Source organism: Odontesthes bonariensis, chromosome 7 (genome assembly GCF_027942865.1).
Source record: "Odontesthes bonariensis isolate fOdoBon6 chromosome 7, fOdoBon6.hap1, whole genome shotgun sequence".
NCBI lineage: Eukaryota > Metazoa > Chordata > Actinopteri > Atheriniformes > Atherinopsidae > Odontesthes > Odontesthes bonariensis.
The window spans coordinates 7,483,728-7,504,943 of NC_134512.1; the positions used below are offsets into that span (position 1 = coordinate 7,483,728).

The window sequence follows — 21,216 nt, forward strand, 5'->3', positions numbered from 1 at the left end:
CGGGTTTTGGATGTTTTAATTGTCTTACATGAACTATCGGAGGGCTGTGGGTAAAGTCAAAAGCGCGAGGACAACTTCGGCCGTAGAACTCGATCCACTTTTTAATGTCTCACCAGAAGAAACGTCAACTCTCACATATTACTCCGCCAATCTTAATCATCACTGCACAAAAAATGCGCCATATTATATAGTTCCAGATTAAGCAGCAGAATATAATATCTATAAATGTAGAAACAATTAATTAAATTATGTGGACTCAAAATAATGAACAATGCAAATAAAGGCAATCTGCTGAATATGGAATCACACCAAAATAAATCTCCTCTTACATTCTTCCCTTTCTTCAGATGAAATGTCCTCATTTCAGTTTATAAAAAAATAAATCTCTTCTTACACAAGCAAGCAGGGAGAGGCCCAGCTGGAAAAAGAGGGTTCAGCAATGTGATTGTCAAAAATACTTAATTTCTTTTTCCATTACCTTACGATTTTCCTCGGACACTCTAAAAATGTTGGCGGATGAGCTGTGAGTCACCAACATCAATATCGTGCTCAATCAAATGTGTGCGAGTTGGAACATCATTAAAGCTGCAGTCTGCAGGATTTGTTGTTGTCATACGTAAAGTCCTAATTTTTGGCATTTTAAGAGTTTACATGATCTATCAGAACGCTTGAAGTTGAAAACGGTGACCTCCGTAGTCGCAAAATGCAAGAAATGCTTATTTTTTAACCGATAAATAAAAAGTTATTCAACTTCCTGTCCCGCCCCATCAAAACACATGAGAACTCGTGCACGTCTACGTGCACGCCATATGCGCGTACACGACTCCTCATTCATCAACTCACCTGTCATTTGCGATCATGGAAGACACAGTAAGTAGACTAGCCCGTAATGAAGTTCAATAGTCTAGATAAATAAGCGTGGGGACGAGCCTACCTTGTATCGCGCGTGCACAATCGGTGATTGACAGGCAGCAGAGCCCAGCTCGTAACCTGATTGGTTACCTTTTACCGGTCCTGTCTGCAATTTTGTAAACAAACCTACTGGCTTTGGAGGAACCTAGCGGGACATATAGGGGACCTAGAGAACTCATTTTTTTTTGTATTGGGGTATTTAATGTACTACTTTCAGAATCCCCGGACAGTTCCAGGCATTATGCTTGAAAAAGAGTTGCAGACTGCAGCTTTAAATAAGCTCAGATAATCATTGATTAGAGCAGACAACTCACCCCGCCGCTTGGTGGACAAATGACCACCAAGGGGTAGTCACGTCATTTATCTCAGTCTTGGCACCAAGCACAAATGGATGACGTAGGAAGTAAAATATGTTGGAGGTGAACGATTTCACCCGACTTGTTAAAATTAAATCCATTTGGCTTAAAAAGATGCCTGCGTTCCCAAAATTTTTTTAAATTCTTAATAAAATGAAGCAGTGGTCAGAATATGCCGATAAAAGCCATTTATTCAGTGCCAACAACCTGCTGAATCTTTCCTCTCCTCCTCTGACAGGTGACAAGTACAGGTCCACTGATGAATACAGCTGCATTCAGCAAGCTCACTGTGTTTAATAATCCAATAAAGTCCTGTTTCAGAACCTCAGATTGTAGCTCGGACAGATCGTTTGACCCTGTATGCAGAACGATGTTTGTCACGTCATGTCATGTTAGTGTTATTGTAAATTCTGTCTCTTAGAAATTGAAATCAATTCAATTCAATTCATTTTTATTTATATAGTGCCAAATACAACAAATTTCATCTCAAGGCACTTAAATAATAAAGTTCAATTCAAGCCACTTGGAATTCAATTAATTGTAATCATAATTATTGAATAAAATAAAATAATCCAATTCATTCATATACAGCCAATTCAAAAACTATTTCCTTGCTAAGGAAACCAACAGATTGCACCGAAACTTGTCTTCAGTCCAATCTCCCGTCCTGAGCGTGCCTGAGGCGACGGTGGAAAGGAACGACTCCCTTTTAACAGGATGAAACCTCTGGCAGAACCAGACTCAGGAAGGGTGGCCATCCGCCTCGACCAGCTGGGGTTTGAGAAGACAGAAAAGGGGAGGGGGGGGACCCATTGTAACACCATTCAAAGGATATCTGTTGGAACAGGGAAACACGAGTTAATGACCACAATAATGTCACATGTACATAATATCATTTGAGAAATTAAACAGGGGAAAAAGAGGGTAAAGTGAGGAAAGGTGTGACAGATGAGCTCCTACAGCAGTCTAGGCCTATAGACAGCTTAACTATGGGATGTTTCAGGATCACCTGAGCCATCCCTAACTATAAGCTTCATCAAAAAGGAAAGTTTTAAGCCTGGTCTTAAAAGTGGAAAGGGTGTCTGTTTCCCGGACATTTACTGGCAGCTTATTCCACAAGAGAGGGGCCTGATAACTGAAGGCTCTGCCTCCCATTCTACTTTTAGAAACTCTGGGAACCTCTGTTAGGAAAATATCTTATAATAAGATCTTTAAGATATGATGGAGCTTGCTCATTAAGAGCTTTATATGTGAGGAGAAGAATCTTAAATTCCATTCTGAATTTAACAGGGAGCCAATGAAGAGAAGCTAAAACTGGAGAAATATGATCTCTCCTGTTAGTTCTCGTCAAAACTCTGGCTGCAGCATTTTGGATAAACTGAAGGCTTTTCAGAGAATATGTGGGGCAGGCCAATAATAAAGAATTACAGTAGTCCAATCTTGAAGTAACAAATGCATGGACTAGTTTTTCTGCATCACTCTGAGACAAGATCTTCCTGATTTTAACAATATTACGAAGATGAAAGAAAGCAGTCCTAGAAACCTGTTTTATATGCGAGTCAAGTGATAAATTCTGGTCAAAAATAACTCCAAGGTTCCTCACTGTAGAACTAGAAGCCAAGGAAATACCATCTAGAGTAGCTATATAGCTAGACAATTTCTCCTTAGAGCACTCAGGTCCAAAGATAACGACTTCAGTTTTGTCTGAATTTAGAAGCAGACAGTTCTGAGTCATCCAGGTCTTTATGTCTTTAAGACATGCTTGTAGTCTGACCAACCTATTGGGTTCATCTGGTTTTATAGATAAGTACAACTGAGTGTCATCAGCATAACAATGGAAATTTATGCCATGCTGTCTAATAATGTTACCTAATGGAAGCATGTATAAAGTGAAAAGAATCGGTCCAAGCACAGAACCCTGAGGAACTCCATGACTTACTCTGGTGTGTGAGGAAGATTCTTCATTTACAAGAACAAACTGAAATCTATCAGATAAATATGACTCAAACCAGCCTAATGCAGTTCCTTTAATCCCAATAACATGTTCAAGTCTCTTTAATAAAATACTGTGATCGACCGTATCAAATGCAGCACTGAGATCCAACAGGACAAGCACAGACACAAGTCCGCTATCAGAGGCTAAGAGGAGATCATTAGTAACTTTCAGCAGTGCAGTTTCTGTGCTATGATGCACTCTGAATCCTGACTGAAACTCTTCAAAACAGATTATTTCTGTGTAAATGGTCACAAAGCTGAGCTGCAACTATTTTTTCAAGAACTTTAGACATAAAAGGGAGATTGGATATAGGTCTATAATTAGCTAACACTTAGTAGGTTTTTTAAGTAAAGGTTTAATTACAGCAACCTTAAAAGGCTGATGTACATATCCTGTCAACAAAGACAGATTGATCAAATCCAATATGGAAGTGTCAATTAATGGGAAAACCTCCTTGAACAGTCTGGTTCGGATTGGGTCTGAAACACAAGTTGATGATTTAGAAGAGACTATTGGTGTTGTTAGTTCAGAGAGATCAACTGGACAGAAGCCTTCTAAATACAAATCAGGTTCTTAAGATACTTCTAAAGCTGCTGTACTTGTTGATACATCACTGATAATAGTGGGAAGGACTCCATCAATCTTCTCTCTAATAGAAACAATTTTATTTATAAAGAAGCTCATGAAATCATCACTGCTGAGAGTTAAAGGAATACGTGGCTCAACAGAGCTCGGACTCTTTGTCAGACTGGCTACAGTGCTGAAAAGAAACCTGGGATTGTTCTTATTCTCTTCTATCAATGATGAATAATAAGCAGTTCTAGTTTTACGAAGGGCTTTCTTATACGTTATTAAACTATCTTTCCAGACTAATTGAGACTCTTCTAAATTAGAGGAACGCCACTGTCTCTCCAGCTTTCTTGCAGTCTGCTTTAAAGCACGCAGCTGTGAATTATACCAAGGAGCCAACCTCTTCTGGCTGATTACCTTCCTTTTCAGAGGGGCAACATTGTCCAGTGCTGTACGCATTGAAACTATAGAGCTGTCAACAAGAGAGTCAAGTGTTGCTGGAGTAAAATTTAGGTAGTCGTCTTCTGTCATATCTGCACATGGCAGTGAAGAAAAGGATGATGGAATTAATTATTTTAATCTGGTTACAGCATCCTCTGATAGACACCTTCTATATGTAAATTTCTTCTCAGAAACTGTATGGTCAAGTAATGTAAACTTGAAAAATGTTATCAAAAAATGGTCAGATAAGACAGGGTTATGAGGGAACACTGTTAACTGTTCACTCTCAATGCCATAAGTCAGCACAAGATCAAGGGTGTGATTAAGGCAGTGAGTAGGTCTGTGAACACTCTGAGAAAATCCAATAGAGTCCAATATAGAATTAAAGTTCATACTCAGAATAAGGGCCAAATGGACGATACACAACAACAAACACAAGAGGTTTCTGTGATTTCCACTTTGCATGGGAAAAACTGAGAATCAGAGATTCAAAAGAGCTCAAACTAATCTTGGGTCTGGGACTGATTAGTAACCCTGATCTGAAGATAGCTGCCACTCTTCCTCCTCTCTGTGGTTCGAGGAACGTGAACATTTAAACAGTCAGAGGGAGTTGATTCATTAATGCTAACATAATCCTCCTTCTGCAGCCAGGGGCCCGTTGCACAAAACTAGGATAAGGGATTAAGCCGGTATAACTTGGTTGCACTGATCCGGTTGCACAAAAGCGGGATAGGGGACAGTAGGATATGTAATGGTATAAGTTACCGTGGAGATTTATTCTGTGGAGCTAGCCTGCTCCAGACCAGGCTAAGTTCCAGGATCTATTTAATCTCATCCCTTATCTCAGTCAGCAGTCATCACAAACAGAAACCAATAGTTATTCCACTGCCCACTGCACATTGTTATCACATATAACTAGACCCACTGTCATTATTTAAACGTTTGTGATCATTAATTTTAATAATTTTGGATAAATTATGATTTTAGATGATGTTGCAATCATTAGGTAATTTACAGTTTCCCATAGACTATAAGGCTATATATAAAATGACGGAATATTAGGGCCACAGAGAAAAAAAAATAATTCACAGACTTCGAGAATAAAGTCATAAATTTACGAGAATAAAGTCAGAGGAGGAGAGTTGTTGAGATGAGGACCGTGGAGCATTTTGTGGAATTGTACTTTAGTATAGGTTTCACAAACAAGGAGATACTTAATCTTTTGGCACATCAGCATCACATTATCATAAGTATCAGGACTTTAAAAAGAATATGCAAGAAAATGCATCTTTTCCGCAGAAAGAACCAGTCTCATAAATGTACGACTTTTTTTTCTTCCTCAGTGTGACCCTAATACTTTGTCGTATAAAATAAAAATCCCATATAAATATAATACACATCAAAGTGTAACATTATGTTCCTTTATTGAATGAGGATGAATCAAAACAGGTAAACCATCAGCTCCTTTAAAAACTGAAGTCACACAGAGACTCTACAAGATAGAAAGCACAGAATCAAAGCATATTATACAACACAAGGATAAATACACGTTCAAAGGTCTGTATATAACCATTACCATGTTACCAGGTTACCATGGATACGCAACTGCGGATGGCTGCCTCGGTACTTCGCTCTCTCGTGTTTTTTACGTTTTTGTGCATTTGTCGTGTTTTCTGTGCTCCTTCTCTGGTCACTTACTCCAGAGAAGAACTCCTAAACATTGGTATAACCACCAGCAAAGTTTTTTCTTCGGTTCTCATCGATCCGGAAAACTTGACAGAACTACTCATTGGAGGAGCAGCAGCTCTCTGTGGTCTCCGCTGGAGACGCCGGACACATCGGGGGAAGCGAGCCGGCGCACTTGTCAGATTGCGGCAGCGGGGGTTTCGCACTGCGCTCCCGTCTATTCACCTGGCCAACGTCCGCTCTCTGGCGAACAAGGTGGACGAACTGCAGCTCCTCAATACAACCAACACGGACTTCAACAGATCTGCTGCCTTGTGCTTCACCGAAACCTGGCTCGGTGAGCACATCCCGGACACTGCTCTCTACCTGCCTGGATTTCACCTGCACCGAGCGGACCGGATAACGGAGCTTACGGGGAAAACGAGGGGAGGCGGAATCTGCTTTTACATTAACGAAGGTTGGTGTACTGATGTCACGGTCCTAAACAAATCATGCAGTCCTCAACTAGAAACACTCTTCATCAACTGTAAACCGTTCTATTCGCCGCGGGAGTTTTCCTCGTTTGTTCTGGTCGGAGTCTACATCCCTCCTCAGGCCTGTGTTACTGAGGCGTTACAACACCTGGCCGACCAGATTAATAACGTGGAGAAAAAACACCCGGACTCTCTGCTCATTGTTTTGGGGGACTTTAACAGAGCAAACCTCAGCCACGAACTGCCAAAATATAAACAGCATATTAAGTGTCCCACCAGGGACACAAACACTCTGGACCACTGTTACACTGTTTTTAAGAACTCATATAACTCTGTCCCCCGTGCAGCCCTGGGACTCTCTGACCACTGCATGGTTCATCTTATCCCGACCTACAGGCAGAAGCTGAAATCTGCTAAGCCTGTGGTCAAGACGGTGAGGAGATGGACCAACAACGCCAAAGTGGAATTACAAGCCTGCTTTGACTGCACTGATTGGAGTGTTTTTGAGACTGCAGCCTCAGACCTGCATGAACTGACTGATACCGTGACATCTTACATCAGCTTTTGTGAGGACATGTGTGTGCCCACCAAAACCTTCCGCACATACAGCAACATCAAACCCTGGTTCACTGCAAAACTCAGGCAACTTCGTCAGGCCAAGGAGGAGGCCTACAGAAGTGGGGACAGAGTCCTGTACAACCAGGCCAGAAACACGCTGACAATGGAGGTGAAAGCAGCCAAGAGGAGCTACGCTGAAAAGATTAAAAACAGCCTTTCAGCCAACGATCCAGCGTCAGTGTGGAGAGGCCTGCAGTCCATCACCAACTACAGGAGACCATCCCCAAACACTGCAGCGAATCATCAACTGGCTGACGAGCTGAATGTGTTCTACTGCAGGTTTGACACATTCACACCTCTCCACCTCCCCCCCCCCATTGACATCACCTGCCACTCTGCCACCTTTCCCCTCTGACCCCCCACCAGCACTCACGATCTGTGAAGAGGATGTTCTGTCAGTCTTTCACAGACAAAAGATCAGGAAGGCACCCGGCCCAGACAGTGTGTCACCTTCCTGCCTGAAGGTCTGCGCTGACCAACTGGCCCCCTTCTTCACCCGGATCTTCAACAGATCCCTGGAGCTGTGCGAAGTCCCCTCATGCTTCAAACTCTCCACAATAATCCCGATCCCCAAGAAACCCACCATCACAGGACTGAACGACTACAGGCCTGTTGCCCTCACATCTGTAGTCATGAAGTCCTTCAAGAGACTGGTGTTGGGGTACCTGAAGGACATTACAGACCCCCTGCTGGACCCCCTGCAGTTCGCCTACCGAGCGAACAGGTCAGCGGATGATGCCGTTAACATGGGACTGCACTACATCCTGCAACACCTCGACTCTGCAGGGACGTACGCCAGGATCCTGTTTGTCGACTTCAGTTCGGCGTTCAACACCATCGTCCCAGCCATCCTCCGCAACAAACTCACCCAGCTCACTGTGCCCTCCTCCACCTGTCAGTGGATTACAAACTTCCTGACTGACAGAAAGCAGCAGGTGAGGCTGAGGAGCATCACATCCAGCACCCGGACCATCAGCACAGGTGCCCCCCAGGGGTGTGTACTTTCCCCACTGCTCTTCTCCCTTTACACCAACGACTGCACCTCAAGAGACCCGTCTGTTAAACTCCTGAAGTTTGCAGATGACACAACAGTCATCGGCCTCATCCGGGACGGTGATGAGTCTGCATACAGACGGGAGGTTGAACGGCTGGTCTGCTGGTGTGGTCAGAACAATCTGGAGCTGAACACGCTAAAAACAGTGGAGATGACATTAGGAGAAGCCCCCCCACTCTGCCACCCATCACCATCACCAACAACGCAGTGTCTGCTGTGGAATCCTTCAGGTTTCTGGGCCCCACAATCTCTCAGGACCTGAAGTGGGAGACCAACACAGTCACTACCATCAAAAAGGCACAGCAGAGGTTGTACTTCCTGCGGCAGCTCAGGAAGCTCAACCTACCTAAGGAGCTGCTGATCCAGTTTTACACCGCCATTGTTCAGTCTGTTCTCTGTTCATCCATCACCGTTTGGTTCGGATCAACCACCAAACAGGAAAAAAACAGACTGCAACGGACAATAAGGTCTGCAGAGAAGATTATTGGTGTCAGCCTGCCCTCCATCCAGGATCTGTACCTGTCCAGAGTCAGGAAACGGGCAGGTTACATCTCTGCAGACCCATCACACCCTGGACACAAACTGTTTAAACTCCTCCCTTCTGCAAGGCGCTACAGAACTCTGTATGCCAAAACAACAAGACACAGGAACAGTTTCTTCCCTCAGGCTGTCTCTGTGTTAAACAGCTAAAACCGGACTTCAGTGTTTCATCCTTGCACCATGCACCAATTTGCACTTCTGATTTAATCTTGTTCTATGTCTATTTTTTTGTCTATTTTTTTGTAATTGTTGCACTAAAGAGAGTGAGGTGTAACCGGAGTCAAATTCCTCGTGTGTGTCCACATACCTGGCAATAAAAAGCGATTCTGATTCTGATTCTGATAATACACCCCGCATGTCTGCACACTGAAATAAATGCAGGACAAATCCATACACATCAAATTAACAGACAAATTAATGGATGCTGTAGCCTCCCTGCAAGCTTGTATACGCACAGTATACAGCACAAACATCATAGGAGGCCACATTAATTTAAATTAAATAATAATAATAATAAAAAAACACAAATTCCTCTGCCACTGCAGGACATATTTAACTTAAATTCAAAGCATGCATATTAACTAAAATAATTTAACACATATTGGTCCCTGAGAGCCGACCATTGACCACCACAGCTTTTGGTGACCCACCACCCGTGCCTTGTCTGTGGGTTTTCTTTTTATGTGCTAAAACAGTACAGACAATGTGTGAGCAGGCACTTTCTGGGTACAATATACGCTTGTGCATTGTTAAGTATTAGTCAGGCCCCTTACCATTCTGCAGAATGTTCTTGTATTTGATTTTGACCCACTGCCATGTCCATTTTGGCCCGGTAATGTTTAATCTACATCACACCACACACACACGCACACACACACACACGTAGAGCAAACATAAGAAAAGAGAAACTTTATCTATCTCTAAAGGAAATTCAATGAAGTCATTTAGCAAGCGACTTTGGGTCCCTTGAAAGGCGCTATATTAATCAAAGTTATTATTAGCTCATCTATTTATCAAAGAGTTATACAGTCTGATGGAGTAACATTTATACAATTTCACTCATATCTGCAATCCATTTCAATTAAAAATTCAACTGATTCATAATCAGTTGTACAGCTGCATTTTTGGAGATGTGAATTAACTATTTGGATTGTAATTGTGATGTTTCAGCGGAGCGGTGAGTATGTAATTGTGCACTACTTAGGCATTCAGGCGGTAAGCAATACTTTGCCACGCTTTTTCTCTTTGCTTTATCACTGTGGCGGTGCTGCCTTTGTTTTTAATTATGTGTTTTACCTCCTCGTATGCCTCCATGAGGATTTCTGCATCGGATGGGGAAAAGTAAGCCGCTATACTTGCCATGGTGAATCAGTGAATCTGTGATCGGTAGCGGGGTCTATTTGAGCGCGCACTTATCCAGGATTGGTTTCACCAGGCTTGATGAATCTGTGTCTGCTCATCCTGGCTTGGTCTTTGTGCAACCAATTAAGCCTGGACGCTCTTGTTTTGGATTCATTGAGCTCAGCTCAGTCACTTATCCTGGATGTCTTAATCCTACTTTTGTGCAACGGGCCCCAGGTTTATGTAAGACACAATATTTCAATATGATGATCACAAGTCAACTCATTAACTAACACAGACTTCGAAAGGAGAGATCTGATATTCAGCAAACCACATTTAATAGTTTGATGTTTTTGTTCAGTGAAAGTTTTTGTTTTAATTTTTTTTGCACAAGAGGATTTGCTCCTTTTGTGTTAATTGATTGGGTGGCAGCAGGTCCGAAGCCGCAGAGAAGTGTGTAAGACTACAACTTTGCATCCTGGTCTCAACCCTGGGTTGTCATGTTTTAGGGTGACAAATAAGTGTTTCTAATGTGTTTTAGTGTTATTTTTGTTTTGTTTTCCTTCACGTCGAAATTTCAAGCAAGCGCGCAGCTATGGAGGTTCGTATTGTCACATTCGTAGCTTGCATCTTGCTGTTTTTGGAACTTTTTGGTGAGGTCTCGGGAGACCCATTCAGACTCGGCTCCTTTGTTTACACCCGCGATCAGCTGTTAGCCCGGTGCTACACACCCATTCCCAGTGGTGTAGTCTACCTTTTTGAGGTGGGTATACTGTATAGTTGGCCAGTCATTGGCCCGTGGTACCAAACTAGGGGTTGGGACTCGGGACCCCTCGGAACCAATAGTAGCCCCTTAATGCACGCCGTACCTCCAGTGGCGCGCTGTAATAGTCATTGAAAAGTAATAAGTACCATAGTACTACAATACTATGACATAACACAGTTCAGATGAAAAGCCCTCTAAAAGCTATGACAAAAAATAGGCCAATGTAAAGTTTCATTTTTAAGCATTTTCATCTATGACAATCAAAAATGTTACTATCAAGTAGGCCTACAGCAAGTCAAGCCCAAACAAAATGAAATGAACTGATTTTTAAATGTAGGCCTATAGAAATATAGCCTGTATTGTAAACTCATCACATGCACTAAAGGTTTTTGCATCTGACATTATATCGCAGTAACAGTGTAGTAGATAATGTAATTACCATTGCCTAAGTACAGATACATCTCCCCATCCATGCATACCATGGAGATAGCATGGTTCTGGCTAGTAAATAAAGTTTAGTTTATGATAGATAAATTACTTAATCCAGACAGCCACTGTACATATCATCATGTAGACCATATACAGACAGGTATGGTGATTAGGAGTTATTCCCAAAGAAGAATCCCAGATAAACAAACGTCTAGAATTTTAAACTAAGTAAGCAAACGTGGATCAGAGTAGCTAGCTTGCTAGTATTGAGAGAAGAACGAAAGCTAGACTACAGCATGACTAGCCTGTGTTATTGCCGTGTTATGTCCACAAATTAAACAACCTAGAAGGGTAACTTGGTAGCAAAGTCTCATAAAAAGCGTGAATTATGTTTTTGACTCAACTTAACTTACTTTCGGAAACGTCAGGTCGGGCAACCTTATTAAAAAAGTTCCTATAAAGTCTTGCTGTCCCTTGCGCCTGGCCATGATCCTCGTCGTCCCCAACTAAAAACCTGGAACGCTGCTGCTTTGTTTAACCTGGCAGCTCGCGGTCGGCTACCTAGCGAAATTCACTGGCATGTTTTCATCACGCATTGAGGCTTTTCAAATAATAATGATCATCATCATAATAATAATATATTGTAACGACCCAGAATGAGGGTAAAAGCACACGGACTGGCTTGTTTCCTCCTCTCCCTGTCAATCACTGGACCGCAGGTCATGTCACTCAGGTGTGGGCTGGTGATTGGGGGAGAGGAGTGGGCGTGGGCCAGTCTGTGTGCAGGTTTGGTGTTCTCCTGGGGCTGGTTGCGGAGCAGGACTGAGAGTCACCCGTGTTCTGCGATTGTACTGCTTGTAATAACTTAATAAAGAGCCGTTCGGCAACCGCCGGTCTCAGAGCCTCCGTGAAGTCATTACAATATGTTCACGAAAGTTAGACAACGTGTTAATAAATCACTACCATACCTGTCAACAGCCATGGAAAAGTGTGCCCTGGAAATGCAAACTCTCGGGTTGAGATGATGAGATGATAATTCCATAATCCCATCAGAATGGTGAGAACATGGAGAACATATCGTATCAGCCCATTCCAGATGTACAATGACTTTTCGTAGAAGCCTCGACTTTACAAAGTCCTTTCCTTAGCCACTAAGCACCTATGTACGCACCCCATGATAGATTTTTGTTTTGGCTGACAGCGAGACATAAAAAACGCGTCTGATTGGTTGGAGATTGACTGACTGCCGCAATTTCCGAATGAATGCAATTCTGAAGTGTTGTCGTTGTATTGTTAAATTATAACAAGGCTTCCATGAAAAGTGGTAGTTGATGAAACGTGGCTGTGCTATTCTAAATATTGAAAAACGAATTTTAGGTGGGTATACTGAGCATTTTAGGTAGGTATACGGAAATCCCCCCAAAAAAGAGGTGGGTATACGCCGTATACCTGCGTTCAACGTAGACTACACCACTGCCCATTCCCTGCGTGGAGCGGCCGGAGATCCCCATGGAGATACGGCGACGGAGAAGAGGATGCAGAGCGGGAGTGAAGCGCAGACAGCGAAAGAGACGGTATAAACCATGCTTACCGTCTGTCATCATGGGGAACGTAAGATCTCTCCCAAACAAGATGGAAGAGCTAACAGCGCTAACCCGGCTGCAGAGGGAGTATCGGGAATGCAGCCTCGTGTTTCACGGAGACGTGGCTGAATGAACCTTCTCCCAACTCACACATCACCCTGGACGGATTCCAAGAGGTGCGGGCGGACAGGAAAGCTACGGAGAGCGGTAAGAAGAAGGGAGGGGGAATTGCTGTGTTTGTGAACGATAGATGGTGCCATCCGGGACACATCAGTGTTAAGGAGCAACTCTGCACCAGAGACTTTGGAGCTGTTAGCGGTTAGCATGCGGCCGTACTACCTCCCGAGGGAGTTTTCACATGTTATTGCTGTAACTGTGTACATCCCCCCCGCGGCTGTCGCTGCTACTGCTACAGAGCAGATCCACACTGTTGTTTCCCAGCTTCAAAATCAGCATCCCCAATCCCTCTTCCTCAACTCCGGTGACTTCAATCATGCTTCCCACTTCACACCGGTGAACATCCAGAGATTGGACATTGAGATGGTGGAGAACTAAATTCCTGGGTGTTCACCTCAACAATAAACTGGACTGGACTGACCACACACAAGCCCTCTTCAAGAAGGGCCAGAGTCGCCTCCACCTGCTGAGGAGACTGAGGTCCTTCGGTGTGTGCAGGCCTCTCCTCAGGACTTTCTACGACTGTGGTAACTTCAGCAATTTTCTATGCTCTGGTCTGCTGGAGAGGGGGCAGTACGGACAGAGACAGAGGGAGACTGAACAAACTGATCAGGAGAGCGAGCTCTGTCCTGGACTCCATTGAGGATGTGGGTGAGAGGAGGATGTTAGCTAAGCTGACATCCATCATGGACAACTCCTCTCTCACCCCTTCCATGACACTGTGGGGTCCCTGTACAGCTCCTTCAGCATCAGACTGTTACATCCACAGTGCAGGAAGGAGAGGTTCTGCAGGTCCTTCATTCCGGCAGCTGTCAGACTTTACAACACATGCACCCACTGATCATGTTGTTGCCTTTCCCGTGATAATCATAAAGAGATTTTTCTTTACCCGTATTCAGGGCTCTAAATTAACTTTTTTGATCACCAGCCAATGTGGCTAGTAAGTTTCTGAAGTTACCAGCCAATCAGAATTTCCACAGACAGATGAGACCCACTGAATTCATTTGATCAATTTATTAACTAAAGCTTTAAATTAATTTTACAGTGAAATTGGGAATGTATATCCAATTAAAATAATTACAATAATTAAACTTATGTACATACAAAACTTATTCTAACATTCCATTACTCCTCAACCCTCACATACTATTCAGGGTCACATTTTTTGTACATAAAAAAATAACTTTAAAACTGATCTATATTCATGTGAACCCTGAATCTACAAAAATGGAAATATTTAACAACTTTCCAACCATGTTTTAGTGCAGATAATGCACAAAATTAAACACAAAACTATGTGCAGAGACTAATTATGGAATTATGGATACTGTGAAATGCTTAAACATCATCCGAGCTCTCTGAACTGTCTTCGGATCCATCTAAATCAGTTCCATTTTTCCCTTTTCTCACAAAGTGTGGCCGGCGTGTGCGCAAACTGTCACCATGCCAGATTTAATATATTCAAAATATCATCCTCCTCCCCTCCTTTGGCAGGCATATCTTTTCTCTTCACGGCCGGCTGTCCCAACCATCGCCACATTTTGTTAGCGTTTGCGTCTGTATTTGTACCAATAACACGCTGTCAAATAATGCTCCCCCTTCTCAATGCATTCATTCACAATGATGGAGCAGAGTCACCTAAATAAAGACAGAAGTGTCCCAAATACAAAAATCAAATGGTGAATGACACCCCATTTGTGCATGTTAAGCTAACTGCTTGTTAATACGATAAGTGTTTTATTACTTTGCATGTCTTCCAAAAGAGAAAATAATCAGACGCAGGGTAGCAAAACATTATGGGCGTGAAAACGAAACTTAGAAAATCGGCTCGGCGCATGCACAAAGTAGTAATTCTCGACAAGTAGGAGAAATCGACTGAACACCGGCGTCTTATCGTATTTCCAAACCAAGAGTGACCCACTCCCCTAGTACGGCAGCCTCGGCGGATGCGTTCCCATAGAAACTGCGCTCGCGCGTCCCGCGCATATAATAATCCCGCGAAATAGATGGTAAAGTTCCTCATTTATCATCGGCCAAGCCGGCTAGTGAGTTTTTTTTAATACACGCCAAAAATAACTTTCACCCGCATTTGACGGGTGTTAATTTTGAGCCCTGCCCGTATTATTTATATTTTATTCATTTCAACTTTACAATGTGCAATATTATTTATACTAGGTCACTTTACTTTATCTTTTTTAATTTCTTGTTTCATGTCTATTGTTGCTGCTGTGACAAGTGAATTTCCCTGTTGTGGGATAAGTAAAGTACAATCTAATCTAATCTAATCTAAATTTGTCCATATTTCTAGAAATGAGAGCCACTCTTTCCAAAGTGGGATGGATGCCGTCTCTCCTCATCAGACCAGGTTTTCTCCAGAAAGATCGCCAATTATCTATGTAGCCCACGTTGTTTGCTGGACACCATCTAGACAACCAGCGATTGAAGGATGAGATGCGACTAAACATGTCATCACTGGTCAGATTTGGCAGGGGTCCAGAGAAAACTACGGAGTCCGACATTGTTTTGGCAAAATTACACACTGATGCAACATTAATTTTAGTGACCTCTGAGTGGCGTAACCGGGTGTCATTAACGCCGACGTGAATAACTATTTTACCATATTTACGTTTATCCTTAGCCAGCAGTTTTAAATAGGATTCTACATCACCCGCTCTGGCCCTTGGAATGCATTTGACTATGGTCACTGGTGTCTCTAATGCCACGTTTCTGACTATAGAGCTGCCAATTACCAGGGTTTTTTCCTCAGCGGGTGTGTCGCTGAGTGGGGAAAATCTGTTTGAAGCGTGGACAGGTCGATAGTGAACAACTGGCTTGGCTTCAGAGCTATGCCTCTTCCTGACAGTCACCCAGCCACCCTGTAATCCCGGCTGTTCGGGTTCTGCTAGGGGGAGGCTAATGGAGCTCGCTACGCTAGGTGGCTCCACTCTGGATAAAGGGACCTGGGTCGCTATCAGTTGATTTTCAAGCTTCCAATTCAGATAACCTCGCCTCCAAAACTACAAAAAGACTACATTTGTTACATGTACGATTATCGCTAAAGGAGGCAGAGGAGTAACTAAACATCTGACACACGGAGCAGGTGAAAGCAGGAGAAGGAGGAAGAGAACTGGTAGCCATGCTAAGCTAGAGAACCAGACACACCGCTAAAAAGTGAGAATAAAGATTAAAGATCTGTAGGAGTGTGTTAGAACAGAACGGTAAGCTATAGAGTTTAACTATGCAAAATTGTGCAAGTTACGAGCACTCGATATGAGTTGACAGTAAACTTTGAATGCATCGCCGTATCTGTCTCATTGTCAGAAAACGTGTCGTTTATAATTTTATGTCTATATCGACCACCGTCATCGAGCAATTCTTTTTATGATGAATTTAAATCACTTGTAGCAAACCTTGAACACACTGGGAAGGAATTTATGATACTTGGTGATTTCAATATTAACTGGTCTAGCAAATCAGACAGGAGAAAGCTTAAAGAGATCACCGGCAAACACAATCTCTCCCAAATGGTTAATGGGCCGACTCGAATTACACGGTGTTCTAATACACAGATTGATCTGATATTTTGTAATCGACCAGAGAGAATCACAACATCATATAACTTCATCACTGGTATTTCAGACCACAATCTCGTGCTGGTGTGTCGAAAACTAACAAAGAAAAGGTTTATCTACAAACATGAAAATAAAAAGACTTCATACAGAATACCAAAGAAGGATATGCAACTGTTTGAGGAACAATTGAAACTGTTAGATTGGTGTGATTTTAAACATGATGACAGGACTCTAAATGATAAGTGCACACTCTTCTTAAGCATTATTGGAGGTGTGAAAGATAAATTCATGAAGAAATGTACACATGGGCGTAAAGAATCTAATTTACCATGGTTAAATGAAGAGTTATGGAGCCTAATGAGGAAAAGGGATCATGCACTTAAAACTGCCCTAAAAAGTAAATTGGACAGTGATTACAGGACATTTAAAGGTCTGAGGAATAAAGTAATAAGCATGCTCCGTAAATCTAAAGCAAACTATTTTATTGGCCTTATTAAGCAGGCAAGACGTAATGGCCAAAAAATATGGAAACACCTAAATACAATGTCAAGGAAAGAAACAAAAGGAAACCACCTAGTAGAGTTAAACATAAATGGCAATATCTCAAGAGATGACAGTGAAATTGCACTGGCTTTTAACACCTTTTTTAAGGAGTCTGTTGAACAATTAGCAACAACTTTTGGTCATCGGAATGTACTTATCTCTCCACCTAACTACGAACATCCAGTTTTTAATCTCCAAGAAATAAATGAAGAAGAGATAAATAAAATCGTAATTAATCTTAAAGGGTCTAAGGCTCAAGACATATATGGTTTTGACTCCTCAATGTTTAAGAATAATGCACATGCACTCTGCAAACCCATTACACACCTGGTAAATATGTCCATCAATCAGTGTCTGTTTCCTGATGTATGGAAAAAAGCTGTGATTATACCTATTTTTAAAGCCGGGGAGACTACTGACGTGGCAAACTACAGGCCTATAAGTATACTCCCTATCATCTCCAAGGTGGTTGAGAGGGTTGTTACACAACAACTCACCAACCATCTTAGTCTGTGCCACGTTCCACTGCATGCAATGCAATTTGGGTTCAGGGCAAATCACTCCACAGATACTGCTCTTTGCTACTTTGTGGAAGAATTGAAATCTAAGCTAGATAAGGGTGGGGTAGTTGCAGCAATTTTCCTGGATTTGAAAAAAGCCATTGACACTGTAAACCATAATGTTTTAGTTTCTAAACTGTCATCACATAACATCTCTGCTGACACGATTAAATGGTTTACATCATACCTATCAAGAAGGAAGAATTGCACCAGAATAAATTATGTACTCTCCACTGAAAATACCTGTTCGATAAGGGTGCCCCAGGGCTCTATCCTGGGCCCTCTATTGTTCAGTATATATATATATATAAATGATCTCCCCTTAGTGTGTCCTGATGTTAACATTCAAATGTATGCTGATGACACAGTGTTATATGCACATGCAAAATCTAAACAGCAAGCAGCATACAAACTGAATGGAGCATTGAGTAAAATAGCTGACTGGCTAGATTACTCTTGTCTGACACTGAATACATCAAAAACGGTTTGTATGTACTTCTCTTCACGTAAAAACGAGTCAAGCGCCAGATATATTTGTTAAAGGTGAAAGGTTCAATGTAGTAGATGATTTTAAATATTTAGGGGTCATTGTTGACTCTCATTTAACTTTTAAAAAACATATTAAAAAGGTAAATGGTCGAGTGAAAAGGAATCTCCTAAATTTTAAGGTAATTAGGAATCAGATGACAACAGAGGCAGCTAAACTTTATTTTCATGCTATGATTTTAACGCATATCTCATATTGCTTAACCACCTGGTCTCAAGCAAATACAACAGCCATGTCACTGATCTACAAATCTTACAAACAGGCACTGAAAATCCTGGACAAAAAATCCAACACTTACCATCACTGTACTATCATACAGAAGTATGGTTTATTTAGTCTAGACTATTTTATTTCTTTTTCAAACAAGCAATTTGTGAGTCTGTGCAGACCCACAACTAATACAATAGCTACAAGAGCATCATCTAGAGGGGACTGCATAAGTGGGTTCAGAAATTCCACTTTTGGACAAAGTGCCTTCTCAGTAAAAATATCAGGGCTGTGGAATAGCATCCCTGTTAGTATTAGGAAAAGCACCACGTTTAGTACTTTTAAATCGGGTCTTAAGAAGTGGCTAAAAGCAGGGCAGCACTGTGGACATTTTTAGTCATTGATTTTGTGTATTTGTGTTTACTTTATCATATATCATGTTTTTGTTTCGTTAGTTTATTTTTAAATTGCGTTTGCCTACTTGTCATGCAATATACTGTAGCACATAGTCTCACCCAATATTGTGTTTTGTTGTTATATTTTTGTATTATTATTAATTTTAATCTTTTTTTTTTTTTTAACTTAACATCAATTCCTGTCCAGGGACTACAGATGAAAATTAGCCTTGTGGCTATAATCTGGCTCAAATGTATGTTGTGCACTGTCCCTGTTAAATAAACATTAAACTAAACTAAACTAAACTTATAGGTAGAAATAAAATGATTATCAGTAATCTAAGAGGAGCAAGAAATTCCACAGTACACAAGCAAGGTAACAGGAAGTGATACAATACGTCTTACCGGAAAGCAAAGCGTCACAGCGATCAGACAGTCATTCAGAAGTCAGTCAGTCAGACAGACAGAAATGCTTTAAAAAAAAACACAACAGACTTTCCAATGCACATCCCCTTTTGCCTGATGTACCATGGGCCGAGACACACTAATTATGTTTCAGAGAAGTGAGACACACCCCAACCCTTCCTCAGGTACAAATGATTTTGATTCCCTTTGTCCTGGGTCTTTCTTCAGCATAAACGCTGAATGGTGTTGACTGACCCTTTTGCAGAAGAAAATAAACACGTGGCCAGCCAGCAGAAAAATAGAAAGGTCTCTATTTAATTTCTCATCAGATGTAATAGGAAGGTAAGCAAACCTTAATAGGAAGTTCAGAGAAACTTCCACCACAATATTCATCTGCAATTTCAGGAATTCTCTCCTTCAAATCGTTGACCATATCCCTAGGAAAGCAGAGGACTTTAGTGTTCTTACGTCATATCCTTTGTACATCATAGGATGTCAACCACAATCAGAGTTTCAGGCCTAGCCTTTAGCTTTCCCTGTGGCCTTTTACTTTTTGACAGGTTTTCAGTCCTTGCCTTGCTACTTTGGGATGGATGGTCATCCAATAGAGATCCATACTCCTTCGATAGTGGAGCAAATCTGTTCTGCAGTTTCACACTCGGTTGTTTTGGAGGTTTGTTGTTAACCTTCCCATTCACGGATATCCAGTCCCGTTTCCTCCCATGTACAGGGGTAGAAGAGCTCCTCTGTCTCGTAGGAAGTGAATGGCAAGTCGGTTTCACATATTTCAGCTCACTGTGGCCTGCCTGTGATACGTCCTCCCACTTCCAGGAGACATGATTTACTTTTTAAAGTTCCAGGGACGTTCAAGAGTCTGCTTTCTTCGTCATGTTATCTGTGCTCCTTGCCTGTGTGTTAGCTTGCTCGTCTCCACTATTCTGAATCAATGACAAGGTTGTTTCATTTCCACACAGTCCATTTACCTCCACATTTACTTCTAAGCGATGAATTTTCATCTCCAGTACTGCATGTCAAATCCTGCACCAACAGCACGTGACTCAGGCAGGAGAATTCCAGCTATTTAGCTTTAGCTGAGTGCTAGGTGCCCAGGCACTTTAAAATCAGGCTTCAGCTGTGTGTAGGCCACGCACACGAATCGCTGAAGATAAAGAAATATAAAAAAATGTTGCTGTTTCTTTTAAAAACACTTTAATCCCAGAGATTTATAAGTGTCCAGAAGCTATCACAGGCAAAAAGAGGAAAAATCTGCATAAAATCAATAAAATAAGCAAAGCAAGCAGAGAGCAAGTAGAGTAAGCGTCCGCAGGACAAAGCAGGAAGCAATCAGCATATAAGGGAAGTTATTTTTTCTATTCTTTTGGCGAGGGCTTTACAAATTATTTTGAGGTCTACATTTATTAGTGATATTGGACGGCAGCTGGATGGAAGAGAGAGCCAAGATATTCAGCAGCTTTCTTGGTCTTTTCAATTCCTCAGGGTATCCAGGACATGTGGGAGAGGGTGCAGTTAACATTTAAACACATCTCTGCCCTCATTCACTCACTGGTGCAACAGTTAGATGCGTTCACCTAATCTGGTCCCATTTTATTTTCAGATCTTCACCTTGCTAATTGTCCTAAGATGACTTTCATTATGAACTGAAATCATCACAACAAAATTTAAATGAATATTGAAATTAAAATTTCCAGCAACCAAAAAACAAGGGCCAACAATTAATAAAGAAGTGATATGAGACAGTGTAATTAATCTTGAGTTTGTGTGTGACCATCTCTACATGTAACAGAAGCCTCCCTCGCATCAAAATACTTATGAACATTGACCATATAAGTAATTTTTTCTTTACAGTTTTGTGTTTGGCTGAGTTCAGGGTAAGAACAGAAAACTAAGACCCTTTATTTAATTCAAAGTAACAGGTATACATTTCTCTAGTATCATTTATAACTTGTACACTGGTGAGCAAAAGCATAATGACCACTTTTGCAACATCTCTGTTATATGGAGACAATGATAAACAAATTCTCTTT

At 41.7% G+C, this 21,216-nt stretch overlaps 1 protein-coding gene across 2 annotated transcripts in view; it reads right to left on the minus strand.

Moving 5' to 3' along the window:
* Nucleotides 1–1,479: 1,479 nt before the first annotated feature.
* Nucleotides 1,480–21,216, minus strand: part of pot1 (protection of telomeres 1 homolog) — a 106,518-nt gene continuing 86,781 nt past the window's right edge. For both annotated transcript variants that reach the window (XR_012769997.1, XM_075469315.1), the window contains one exon: nt 1,480–2,103. Coding sequence is in view for 1 of the 2 variants with exons in the window: in XM_075469315.1 (XP_075325430.1) it covers nt 2,093–2,103 (11 nt within the window). In the remaining variant the exon portion in view is untranslated. The remainder of the gene's footprint in view (nt 2,104–21,216) is intronic.